This window comes from Polypterus senegalus, chromosome 6 (assembly GCF_016835505.1).
Source record: "Polypterus senegalus isolate Bchr_013 chromosome 6, ASM1683550v1, whole genome shotgun sequence".
In the NCBI taxonomy this organism is placed as follows: Eukaryota; Metazoa; Chordata; class Cladistia; order Polypteriformes; family Polypteridae; genus Polypterus; species Polypterus senegalus.
In genome coordinates, this window is record NC_053159.1 from 188,156,727 (window position 1) to 188,170,731 (window position 14,005).

General features: G+C 38.7%; 1 protein-coding gene across 1 annotated transcript in view; it reads right to left on the reverse strand.

The window, feature by feature from the left end:
* The window catches only part of dnajc10 (DnaJ (Hsp40) homolog, subfamily C, member 10), a 90,385-nt gene that overhangs the window by 33,044 nt on the left and 43,336 nt on the right, over positions 1 to 14,005 (reverse strand). Inside the window, exons 10-15 of the mRNA XM_039757731.1 lie at positions 11,231 to 11,362; positions 8,922 to 9,011; positions 7,237 to 7,347; positions 4,761 to 4,875; positions 1,615 to 1,742; positions 1,384 to 1,500 (exon numbers count right to left, since the gene is read on the reverse strand). Coding sequence (XP_039613665.1) covers positions 1,384 to 1,500; positions 1,615 to 1,742; positions 4,761 to 4,875; positions 7,237 to 7,347; positions 8,922 to 9,011; positions 11,231 to 11,362 — 693 coding nt within the window. The remainder of the gene's footprint in view (positions 1 to 1,383; positions 1,501 to 1,614; positions 1,743 to 4,760; positions 4,876 to 7,236; positions 7,348 to 8,921; positions 9,012 to 11,230; positions 11,363 to 14,005) is intronic.

A 14,005-nucleotide genomic window follows, 5' to 3' on the forward strand; every position in this document is an offset into this window, starting at 1 on the left:
AGCCACAGTGGTTACAGGTTGTCATTCCAACCCAATTGCTTAATTAGAAACCAATCCTTGCCAGTCTCAGACCTTACTTCATTTTATGGCTCGTTAGTCTGCAATGTAAGGTTCTTATATCGTAGATTTTTTCCTTTCCAAGGATATCATCCAAATGATTTGAAGCCTAAAACGTGCATGAACACACACAAATGTAAATGAAAACAAGCTAGTTTGAGAACTGCTAGCGGCTTTGTCATTTACATTTTACTGCTAGTAAGGAGCCATTAAAACACAGTGAATGCAGCTGTTTAAGACTGAAGTAAGCAATTAAGGGCGGGGAACTTAACAAATGAGACCACTAAAATGAAGCATCAAAATGTCACTTGGGCCATAAGTGCTTCGTCAGCAATAATTGACTTCTCATTAAGAAACTCGGTTGGAACAAAAAACCTGCAGCCACTGCAGCTCTCCAGGACTGGCATTGCCCACCCCTGGTCTAGACCATTGGTTCCCAAACTCGGTCCTGGGGACCCACTGTGGCTGCAAGTTTTTGTTCCAACCAATGTCTGTTTTTCATTGGACTCTTAGCCTAATTAAGTGAGCCATTAATTTCCCATTTTCTGTGTTTTGAGTGAACGTAGAATTTACAAACCAAGTTACACTTTATTAAAATGTAATAAGCATTTATATGGGGAATATGTAGTTTTTTTAAGTCATTTACAGTATTTTCAACCATTCTGCTTTTCCAGGTGTTTTGGTTATTTAATTGATTACTTACTAATTAGCAGGTCTGACAATGAAGTTGTTGCTACTTTCATCATCCTGGGTGTCTAATGCTGGTTGTTAATTGTCACTATTAGGGTTAAATGAAGAGAGCAAACTACATAGGAAAAAGGGCAAATAATAGGAAAACAACAAGAGAGAGTTAAGCATTTAAAGTCTTATAAATGTAAAAACCGTACTGTTGTGTTTTTCTGAATGCAGAATAAGAGAAGAGTAAAAAAAGACCAGCTAATTAAATTAGATCAGTTGTTATCGATTATCACCGATTGTGAATCTGTTGGAACAAAAACCTGCAGCCACAGTGGGTCTCCAGGACCGAGTTTGGGAACCACTGTTCTAGAGTGCTGTGCAAGCTGAAGGAAACCAACATAGTGTATCTTATAAGGCAAGTCAGGTTTTGGGCAAAAAGAACAAAAGGAAAAGACACAGTAAGCCTCAGTATGAAAAGTGAATTTAACAATACAAAATTAGCTGAAGTTAATTTCATTAATAAGAACTGCACAGTGTCTTCATAGTGAGAAGCTATAGGGCATTGGAACCACTGTCCAACCTTTAAAGTCATATCGAGACAGCCATTTTATTTCCCATTGTGAAAAGAAAGGGGGTTATAATACACACCATGTTGCAAAGGCCCTCATGGATGGTGCAGTCAATAGTGCCAAAATTCAACTGGCCATACAGCTGTTTAGAGGCTTTTCTTAATTCTGGAAGTAGAGCACGGCAAGGGGGGCACCACTAAAGGGAAGAAAGAAAAACAAAAAGAGAAAAACACACAGGAAAGGCTATCATACAGAACACATAAACAGAGCACACGAGTACAGCACAAGTTAGTCCACAAAAATCACTCACTGGTGCAAAGAAATCCACCAGCCAGGGTTTCTTCTCATTGTTGGGAAAATTTTGAGGTCCGAGTGTGATCACATGAGCACTGATGCTATCTTTAGCAAAGGCAACGATGTTGTACAAAATGTTCCTTCCTGGGAAAAAAAAAACACAAAGAAACTCTTAACTGAAGCCATTTCGACAAAATGATGCGTACAACTCAACATCTACATCAAAAAATGTCTCTTACATTTTTGTGCTTTTACCGTTCCTTCAAAACATTTTTCGTTTTCTCATGGATATCACCTTATAACCCTTTTTTTTTTTTAGCCTTTTTGGTTGACACTTTTAAAGTATGGTGGACTCAGAAAGGATTCACACCCCCTCACTTTCTGCACACTTGACTTAATTTAATTTTAGTCCATAATGACTAAGTCAAAACATTTTTTTTAGAAAGGTTTGCAATTTTTTTCAAAATCCAAAACTGAAATCCCTAATTATTCAGATCAATAATTTGTACTTTGTAGAAGCCCATGTGGCAGCAATTCCGGCTTTGAGTCTTCCTGGGTTAAGTCCCTACCAGCTTTGCACACCTGGATTTTGGCAGTTTATCCCATTCTTCCTAGCAGATCCTCTTGAGCTATGTTAGATTGAACGGGAAGCATCAGTAAACTGCCATCTTCAGGTCTCTCCGAAGAAGTTCAATGGGGTTGAGGTCTAGACTTTGGCCGAGCCGCTCAAGGACAGTCACAGACTTCTCCCAAAGCCAGTCCAGTGTGTTCTTGGCTGCATGCTCCAGAGGTCATTGTTGTGCTGAAAGCTGAACTGTCGCTCCAGTCTGAGGTGGTGTTCACTCTGGAACAGAATTTCTTCAAGGACCTCTCAGTATTGAACTGCATATACCCCTCTGTCAAATCTGACCAGTCACCCTTATCCTGCCACCGAGAAGTAGGCCTATTGCATGATGCTGCCACAATCACATTTCACCACAGAGATGACATTAGGCAGGTGATGAGCAGTGCCTGGTCTTCACCAGACACAGTGCTTGGACTTCTCCTCAAATAGTTGAATTTCTGTCTCATTAGACCAGAAAATCATTTTCCTCATGCTCTCCGAGTCCTTTCAATGCCATGATATGCCTAACAGATGAAGTGTTGTTGAGATGACTGTCCTCCCATCTCCTCAGAAGACTTCTGAAGTTCTGTTAGAGCAAGATTTCCCAAAGTAGTCGATAGTTTCAATAAAAAAATTTGGGGGGACAACGACAGCAAAAATAGACCCCTTACTACTGCAATTTGTTTGTTACTTCAAAATATCTATGATTCCAATAGGTACCTAAATAGTAAAATAATTCAAAAAAGCACTTTTTGATAAAAACACATTACATAACAAACTTGCGAATGAAAAGGTAAAATGTGTCACTAAAAGAGTCGCACGTAAGAATGCATGAAAATACATGTAGCACAAACATGTCTGTGCATTGTCTTATCGAACGTATCAAAGCAAGTGCAGACATGAAAAACCATTGCATTTCTGCACTTGCTCGCGGTGGGACGAGACGACGGATATTCGATTTTAGCAGAATCTATCAGTCTTGTACGGTCATGATTTCATAAAACACTATAAATTGGTTTGTTTGATATGACGTCCTTATTTGTGATTTGAATTTTGAATATAATTATTTATTGAGGAGCAGTACTACAAAAAAGAAAATCAGAGGACACAGTTTATTTATTCGAGTTTGAACAAAAATCTTCTGTTTCAAGTAAGTACATACTTTATTGCTTTTTTGTTTTTTTTTTTAATCACAGGGGCTGTCGAAATTGTTTGTTAATAAAAGTTTTTATTTCTTCAGATAATATGACTGAATCAAAAAAGAAATGCAGACAGTACAGCTTGCACTATTTCTACTTATTTTGAATTTACATATTTATTTCATAAATGTCAAAAATGTAAAAAAAAACTCTACTTGTATTTTTTTGCTTTAATTTTCATTAGTGCAGGTTTCAATATTGAATGTTGCACAAGATAAAAAGACTACGGAATATGGCATTATTTTTTTCAATCAATTACAAGTGATTAAAATGAAGTTTGATATCTAGTGAAATATTTAATATCGAGTACTGTACAAATTTATTAATTTAAGTAAGTAAAGTAAATGACTAGGGGGTCGGCGGTTTTAAAAGTTTTTAGTAAAGGCGTCTGTGGCCGAAAAAGTTTGGGAACTCTTGTGTTACAGTCTCCTCCCTGACCAAGGCCCATCTTGCCTGGAAACAGTTATATTTTTAGCAGATGGCTTTTATCCAAAGTGACATACAACAGAGGTGAAAATAATAAAGTACCATGAGTCTAGGGAATGTTTTGAATAAGCATTGAAGGACAGCTTACAAAAGTTGATCACCACAAGTGAGGAGCCATCTTCTTCTTCTGGCTACTCCTGTTCACCACAAAGCCTATAAAAGGAGCATAGTTTTTTTTTTTTTTGTTTTCTTGCATTCCCATCAATCTACTTTCTGAAACTATTTTTCCCAAAGGGAGGTTTGCTTGGAGCCCAGGCCTGCCAAAAGTAGACTCTAGCAGTTAACCAAACCTAGACAAGTTATCAGTCTATCTTAGTTCTTTTACAAACAGCTTCACACTTGCCGGAGAAACCAAGATGGCCATCAGCCTTACCTCACATCCCAAGACTCTGGTGATCTTCACATGAACCCATTTAGAGTATGTAAACTCTACACCCAAGGCTTTTTGGCAGACAATGACACTCCAGGGTTCAAGGACTGTAGATATCAATTTTATTATCTACAATTCCAATGTGGTAAAGCACTCAAGTTTCCTGGAGTTGGAACTACGAAGGACGTTCAAAAAGTTTCCGCACTTTTAGATTTTTGTTGGAAACACTGAAGGCAGGAGGAGTAGTAATTGGGCATTAAAAAGTCGATACAATGCTGGGAAAATTGCATCGCAAATGAAGGTGACTATGTAGAAAAGTGATGTCATTTGTTTCTGAAATCCATAAAAAGCTGGTACGACGCTGGGAAAATTACATCGCCAACAAAGATAACTATGTCGAAAAGTGATGTTATTTGTTTTTGAGATTCTTAATAAATAGAGCTGAAAAAAAAAAAAGCGTGGAAAGTTTCTGAATGTCCGTCGTATTTCTAGAGTTGACTTACCGTGGTGGATTTCAAAATTGTTCACACCAGTCCCTTTGAAAACAGCTATGCTTGGCTTGTGGATGTACAGAGAATTACACAAATCTAATTCCTCCTTGCAGTCGACGTGCCCAACCTAGAGGAATGAATAATGAAGTTACTAAACGATACTTCATCTAACAAACACACAAACATATATTGTTGATACCTCTCTACAAAAAAAATGAACCCACCATTTTCTCTGAAATAATTTGAAACTGACAAAAATCATTGGTACCCATCACTGTTTATACTATAATTAGAAAAAAAAAAAAAAAATCAGACTTTGCTTTAGAGTTTTGATTCAGACTATTTCAAATAAAAACACAAATGAAAAGGGCATGGACAAAATTGGTGGGAACCCTTAACCTAATATTTGGCTGCACAATCTTTCGAGTTTATAATCCCTGCAAAAAAAAAAAAAAAAGTTCCTGGAGGTCTCCATGTGACTTTTACACCTGTACACATGTAGATTGGTTCATTCTTCCTGAGCAAACTGCTCGAGCTGGATCAGGTTTGAAGGGGGTCTTCTCCAGACTGCATGTTTCTGTTCTTTTCATAAATGTTCGACAGGATTTATATCAGGGTTCATAGAAGGCCACTTCAGAAGAGTTTAATGTTTGGTTCTTAGCCATTTTAGGGTGTTTGCAGCGCTGTGTTTTGGCTCATTATGGGAACAACAAGCAGGGAACAGGCCCAAAGAAAGACCTAGGGCTCAATGGGATTATTAAAACTCCCAGGTGGCCTGGGAACACCTTTGCATCCCACAACAGGAGTTGTGCACTTTGAGCTACATCATTTGTATGAACATGTGCTATATAAATAAATGTTGTTGTTGATAAGTCTGGCTGGGGAAAGGGGAAGTATGGGCCTTGCTGCTAGAACTACTGCCCCGAGACCCAGTCTCAGATAAGCCATGGGAATTGAGAAGGGGTTCTCTTTTTGTGCTCACATCTCTTTTCTCTTAGGTGGAGGTTAAATCTTTATATTTGTATTTTTCTTTCTTTTCTTTGTATTGATTTTGATGTACATGATTATATCTGTTAATGCTGTTATATGCTTGATTGAATAGTATGACATTCATTTCAAAACTAAAATAAAATTTTAAAAGAACAGGTGCTTCCATTTACCACAAACTACATCTATTCATATAATGTACTGGTCAGGGAAATCAGGATATTAGCATTTACTTGTTTCAAGATTTTTTCTTAAAAATCAAAAGACAGACATTCTCAGGTTTTGGACTTCCCATTAACTATTCAGATCGGACTGAATTAATTCTAGCACGAGATGAAGGTTTTGGGCTGGGGCTCAAGATTACCCATCATTATTAAGAAGTGTGACAGGAAGGTTCTATGTCCGGCTATTTTATCATACAGTATAGCCTGCTTACTCTCACATGTCATTTACTGGTACTCAAGTATAGTAGCACTGTGGAGCCAACTGATCCTACAGTGTAATTAACCTCTTTAGCGTTAAACCCAAGCATCACTCAGGCTGTAATAACAGTGCTAAAAGTGTTAGCCCCGGGTGTCATTTGGGCAATGGTATAGATGGGTCTCGTATAAGACCTGAGGTTTACATGGGCTGTAGAAGTGTCAATAGCATCAGCACCGAGTGTTATCTGGTCAATGGTGTAGACGTGTCTTCTCCTAGGCTCATAATGTGATGACAAAGTGAATCTGCCTTCAGACAGTGAAATTGAAACAGTCAGTGAAACCAAAAGTGATTCTCACGTCACTTGCAAATGTGCAGCGTGCTGCTGTTCATATTATTTGAATCATTATTATACTTTCTACATTTCTGACTTTGAACTTTTAGTGTTTTGCCAGTTTTACCATAGAAAGATGAGAATTAATAAAAAAAATATTTTTCAAGCTAAAAAATGCAATGCTTTTTATATCTTTTTTGAGAATATAATGCTAATGAGGTAAAGCTATCAACCCACAAATGAGTCCGACGTCTGAAGGAAATAGGCAATGATTCCAAAACTATCTTCACTGGTTTTGGAAAAAGTAATTTACACAATAGAGACATGTCTTCGTAGGTTTCCTCCGGGTGCTCCAGTTTCCTTCCACAGTCCAAAGACATGCAGGTTAGGTGCATTGGCGATCCTAAATTGTCCCTAGTGTGTGCTTGGTGTGTGGGTGTGGTGTGTGCCCTGCAGTGGGCTGACGCCCTGCCCGGGGTTTGTTCTTGCCTTGTGCACTGTGCTGACTGGGATTGGCTCCAGCAGGCCCCCGTGACCCTGTGTTAAGATATAGAGGGTTGGACAAAGACTGACTGACTGTGTTTATAAAAAGAGATTTATTACATGATGCTAATTTAATGCATTTGTACTTCTGCACATGTGACTGGATAAGTGGACATATTTTTAAAACGCTTAGGTAACAATCTACAATAAACACCAGAACAACAATAAACTTGCATAGTAGTAATCATTTTTCCCTTGACCCACCTGAATTTGCTCATCCTTAAGAAGCATTTTCAGCTTCTTGTATTCATTTGTACCTTCCTCTTTTTCTCCAAACGTAAAGTGTACAAGCCAGCGATGATGAGATAATTTATCCTAAGAGAAATGATTTAATTTAGAATAATGAAAAAAAAAAAAAACAAAACACACACACACACACATTCCAAGTACTTGCTAGTTATATCAATAAACTGTAATACGAGTAGTATGGATACACTTTGTCTGCTGAGCGTCATGTGATCATAACTGAGCTGATGGTTCTCTCTCTGTCTCTCTTTTAGTTAGCCAATAAAAGGTGTCATTTTGCTTGGCTTTTCTCTACATTCATAATGGCTAACACGGTACAACACCCTAGTACTCCTCTTGAGGGCAATCGTCTCCTATTCTCCATCTGCATGTCCGCAATATTTTTGGATACGCTTATACGGTGAACTGCTACAGCGAAACAATGAAATCACAAGCGCACAAACGCATAGATCCTCACGCTACGGGAGAACAAGGAACACTGAGTGAGCTGACGGGCTGGCAGTGTCAGCTTGGGTGAATCCCCGAGTCGAGGCGGATCGGGAAAAGCGTCACGCATAACCACAGCTCGTGGCTCGTTATGCGACCCAATGCTCGTATTTAGATCCAAATTTTTCGCTATATATATATATATATATATATATATATATACACACACACACACTTTTAATATACTTTTTCAAAACCACGCTTAAGTTAAAAAGTGTACTAAAAAGTAAAAAAAGTCTCTCATACATCTCGCAAAATAAAAGGTGGGCGCTTTTGCTAAGATTTAAAGAAGTTTTAGAATGTTGATTGATGAAAAGTGCCCACACTTTTATATTACGAGTGATGTATATGAGACTTATTTTTTTACTTTTTAGTACACTTTTTAACTTCATATAAGCATGGTTTGTAAAAAATATTTTTATATATATTTTAGAATGTTCTTAGGCACTCTTCTCAATCTACTGTAAAAATCAGCGAAAATGAAATCCCAAATCCTCAACTCCCTAAACATTTACCTTTTACTTGATGTCCTGTTTAACCGATCTTTCTGCAGAATTTATTCTTATCAATGTTTACTTATTTAGGAAACACTTTTGTCCAAAAGTATTTAGAAATCAGAGTGTATATTACTTTACATATTTAGTTTATTCAACAACTAGAGCACTAACAAGATTAGTGTCTTGGTCAGGGTCTCGTCAGTGATGCCATTCAATATATTCAGTGTCAGTTGAAGCCCATTTGGAGGCCTAGGCAGGGTTGGTGGATGTTGCCCCTCGTTGTCCAAAGCAGATAAGTCAATGTTATTAGACCTGGATGACCTGCGGGTCCCCACCTCAGTGTCTAAAGCATGTACCCCATCAGTGGAACAAACAGCACCCCTTGGTGGACATACTACTGTCTTTAAGGAGCACATGCCCTTGGGTGTATGAAGTGTTACTATCAAAAATGATGCCCGGCAGGTAACAGTATTCACCAAGTATTGTCATAGTTGGTTTATTCCCCTTGGTGTCCACCATAAGCCGTCCATAACTTCCATAAATTGCACCCCTCAGATGACGGCCGCCTATGTCACCTAATGGATTGACCGCCTCTAAATGCATTCCTCGATTTACAGTATTTATTAACTCCTATAAACTTTTCTTTCATAAATGTGTTACCTTAAAATTGTTTTTAGTAAGAGTCTCTAAACCGGGTAAATGCTCCAATACTCCACTGTAGATCTCCTTTGCATCAAGGCTGTTAAAAAACTAAGAGAGAACAAAATTCAGTAACAAAGTAATGTAAATAAAGCAATTACAGTACATCTATATAGTCAAGGAGAAATAATGAAATATCTACCGTGCCCGCCATAACATCTAGGAGAAGACATATATTTTTTCTTGGTTTCCTCCTATGGTCCACAGTTAAAAATTACAAATCAAACACTTCAGACATTGTGAACTTGAATCACATTACAGACTTTCATTTAAGGGGATTTGTAGACATTTCTGTCACACAAGACTTTTTCTACCTTGTCCCCAGTTTCAGGGCATTATAATGTTTGGAACAATTGGCGTCATAGGCATTTGTGTTTCCTCAGGTAGGTTTAATGGCTTCATAAGATACCTTGGATTGCTTCTACCCTTTGGAGTCTGTAGTTACCATTGTTCGACATGAGGACAAGAGCTGAGCCTGTGAAAGTTAAAGAAGCCATTACATGGCTAAAAACAAGAATAAAACTTTAGGATGATCAAAATCAACTGTTTGTAATCTCAAGAAGATTGAAAAATGCACTGGTGAGCTCAGTAATCACAAATGGACTGGTAGGCCAAGGAAGACCTTGACTACTGATGACAGAAGAATCCTCACTATGGTCAAGAAAAAGCTCTAAATGCCCGTGTGACAGATCAGAAACAGTCTTCTGGAAACAGTCGTCTCTGACACGTGCTCATCTATCTGTAGAAGACTTTATGAACAGAAATACAGAGGCCACACTGCAAGATGCAAACCACTAGTCAGCCACAAAAGAAGGGTATAAATGTTAAGCCCTAAAAGAGCCTGCAGAATTCTGGAAAAAGGTCTTGAAGACAAATGAGACAAAGATGAACCAGCATTAGAATGATGACAAGAGCAAACTGTTGAGATGAGAAGGAACTGTCCAATATCCAAAGCAGAACACCTCATCTGTTAACATGGTGCTGGGGGTGTTATGTCTTGGGTATGTATGGCTGCCACAGGACCTGGCACACTTCTCTTCATTGATGAATGAACTGCTGATGGCAGTGGCACAATGAATTCTGAGGTGGGCACAAAAATCTGATCTGCTCAAGTTCTAGGAAATGCCTCCAAACTCATTTGACAGCATGTCATCCTACAACAAGATACTGATTCAAACATACTGCCGAGGTGACACAGGAGTGCTTCAAAGCTAAAAAATGGAAAATTCTTCAATGGCCAAGCTAGCTGAGCAGGCCTTCTGTAAGCGGAGGGGAAAAGCCTCCAAAACAAGCAGGAGATGAAGATGGCTGCTTCCTCAGCATCTGGTGAGGTCTATGAATCACAGACTTCACGTAGTCATTGCTTGCAAGAGGTATACATCATGTTCTAAATATGAAGGCTTTAAAAGACCTGTCATTGCTGTGTCCCAAACATTATGGTGCCCTGAAATGAGGGGGACCATGTAGGAAAAGTGTTATAATTTCTACATGGTATGACGGAAATGCATGCAGTATGTATAGGTTCATTTTTTTTTCCTCTTTTGGGACTGTTTAACATCATACCCTTGGTTTATTGTATTAGGGCTACTGTTTAACATCATTCCCTGGGTTTACTCTCTGAAGACTGTTTAAGATTGTATTTTATGCTTATAGTATTTGGACTGTATTATCAATAGATCTCTCTGTTTTAATGCTTATACACCGCTGTTGGGGGGCTGGTTTTGTTTTGGATGTGCTCTGTCTCTATGTATGCCAGAGGACTGGGACTTTGTGAAGTGTGGTCAAGCCTCAAGCTTGGAGACAAATTAAGGGGTGGGTAGAGAAAGAAAGCAAGCTATTTTTAATCTATACTTTTAATTCTTTTATTATAAGTAGCAATGTAGCAATTGGCTTCATGGAAAAATTGGAAATTAACGTCACAGCTGTCTTATCTTAAATTACAAAATGACAACAAAAGCTCAGAAGCAAGGTATCCATGACCAAACAGTTAACTTTGTGAGCTGGAATGTTAAAGGTCTCAATCACGAATTAAAGAGAAAAAAAATATTCTTTCGCCTAACAGGTCTAAATGCTAAAATAGTATTTTTACTGAAATGCATGCAAATACCCTTAAATGAAAATCTGCAATGTGCACTTTATTCACAATGTCTGAATTGTGGGAATTTTTAATTTGAAACTGTGGAGCAGAAGGGGAATTTAATGTCCCAAACATTATGGAGGGCACTGTAAACTACTTAAATTTCTTATATTTGTAGTATAGAGACACATACCAAACCTCCGCCTTTTATTTGAAGAGATGCTCCAGGTGGGAAATATGCAGTCATGCTAGTAGTAATATCAAAACTTTCACAAAGCTGCCCTTGAGAGGTACAGTCAATCCACCCAACATGAGCCAGACCGTCCTGCAACAGAAATACGGAAAAATACATCAACAATGGGCCTGCATTATGTGAGTGAACATGCACCAAAGTCTACCTTACTGCATGATTAAAATAACTCCTTTGCTTTTTGCATATCTGTTTCAAAGTTCAGAATTCCATGTAAGTAGCAATACATACAGTACATTAAAAACATGTCTAGAAATTGCTCCATACAAAGTGAGTGACTGAATAGAGAAAATACAGTTAAAGAGAATCTTTTGCATCTTAACATCAGCAAAACCAATGAACTGGTCATGGAATTCAGCTGCACCAGAGAGCTTCTATGTTCGGTCACTATCCAGGGAGTGGATGTAGAGGTGGGGCACTCCTACCAGTACTTGGGAATCCGCATCAATGACAGGCCGGACTGGTCTTGTGACACAGAGGAGCTATACAAGGAATGGCAGAGTAGGCTCTTCTTCCTTAGAAGACTGCAGGCCTTTAATGTGGAAATTAAATGGAAGTGCATTTAAAACTGAACACAGGAAGCACTTCTTTACGCAAAGAGTTGTGGGACTCAGGAACAAATTACAAAGACATGTAGTTGAGGAAGAAACCTTGACAACCTTTTCAGCAGAATCTAGGCGAGATGTTGGGACAGCTTAGTTATTAGTTAAACAAACAGACTTGATGGAACTGCATGGTGTCCTCTAGTTTGTTACATTTCTCATGTTCTTATGTGGTTAGTGACAACTCTGACAGCCAGTGTGGTGTGTTACGCTAGTAAAATCACTTCAAGAGAACTATTCATCGACTGAACAAAATAATTAAAATAGCGGGCTCAGTTATGAGACACACTTTGGACCCTCTGGAGATAGAAGAGGAGAAGAGAAAATTGCTACCAATATGAACAATGCTGAACATCCCTTCTCTGACACACTAATAATAATAATTCTTTACATTCATATAGTTCATTTATCAATACTCAAAGAGATTTACACAGTGAGCCAATTCAACCACCACTAAATGTGCAGCATCTACCTGGATGATGGGATGTAGCCATTTTGCGCCAGTGCGCTGACCACACATTAGCTGTTAGGTGGTGAAATGCTGAAAGACAGATTGCCAATTAGAGCCATGGGTTCCCACCCAAGTACTGGCCGTACTCCTCCCACCTGGCAAATAGTACATGACCATTGGCACTCGCACCAGTAGATCCAGGAACAGTTTTTATGCACAGAGCACAAAATTACTAAACAGTCAATCATAAGAATTAAACAGCTGTGTGTAAATATTTGACATGCACACATACATATACACTCGTGTACATATTAGGGCAGTCAGATGAATACTTTTTACTTCTGATCAATCGCAACATTTCATTCAATTAGCTTTGATTAATCATGTATTTCATAAGGTGATTTGGGTTGATAACTACTGTCCAGTAGTCACCTGTGAATATCATGACCTTACAACTTCTTAGCTGCTCAAACTTGTGGCCTTCATACTAATTGTTGCTACATTACGTGAATTATCCCACATGAAGAGATGAGCAAGAACTGTCATAACTGACTACATGAATGATGTCTCTAAGCCCTTTATTTTCAACTATATTTCAACTCTTTGAGGGCTGAATATTTTTTTTTTCCAAAAAACTCAAGTTTTCTTAAAAGCACACAAAGCAATTGTGTCACCCATAAATCAACATAAAATGTCTGCTGCTGTCATCACCTGTTCGGCGTTCCTGGCAGCAGTGGGAGGGCGGTGGGTGGCTCAATGGCCAGCAGGAATGCACGATGGGCCAGCTGCCTGGCTGTCTTTGAATGTCAGGTGGGCAGCAGTGGCAGTCACAGTGTGACACAATCTGTTTTGTACCTCTTGTCATTGTAAGTGGGGGTCCTCCCAGGCAAACGTTGCTGTGGGACATCCGCTACACAAATGTGTTCACTGGTACCTCACTTTCATTCTCGATTTCCATCTCCAGATCACTTGCATCAAAATAGGAGTCCAGCAAGTCAGAGTCTGATTCAGCAATAGCATGCAAAACATTGTCCACAGAATATTTTCTTTTCACTTTCACTTTGGTCACTTGCCAGATGTCGATGCCATTTTAAAGGTTGTTTACTCTTTGCTATTCATGCACATGCATGGAACGGAGGTCAAATCAACAAAGCTCTTTCCTTCTAGCAAAGAGAGTCTAACTAAAACAAAATGGTGAGATTTGTCGCAGATTACAGCTGATTACCGACCTCTACCCCTGAATTTCGACAAAAGTCGACATCCGCCCTGAAAGAGTTAAAGGGCTGGAGACAGATCAGGTCCATTTTTCAATAGCTGTTGTTAATGCTTTAGGTTTTGTTTAATTCATAGACACAGACCTAGCTGTGGCAGTGCTACTTAAATTGCCTACAACTCTCAGCAGCCCTGGTAGTATTACACCATTGGGCAGAATCAGAGGGTGCAGGAGTTGTCAGAAAGAATGATAATTAAGCCTTTTAAAAAGAAGCCAAGATGATACAGAGGGAATCACAATCATTTGTGTTTATTCTTTTTTTTTTTTTTACGCTTCTCACATGACTTTTGCTTTGAAGTGAAGAGTAATTAGAGTTATTGTTCAGCTCTCTGTATTACGAATAAAACACCAGCATACGCATCAGAATTTCTTGATGGGCGACGAATAAAATA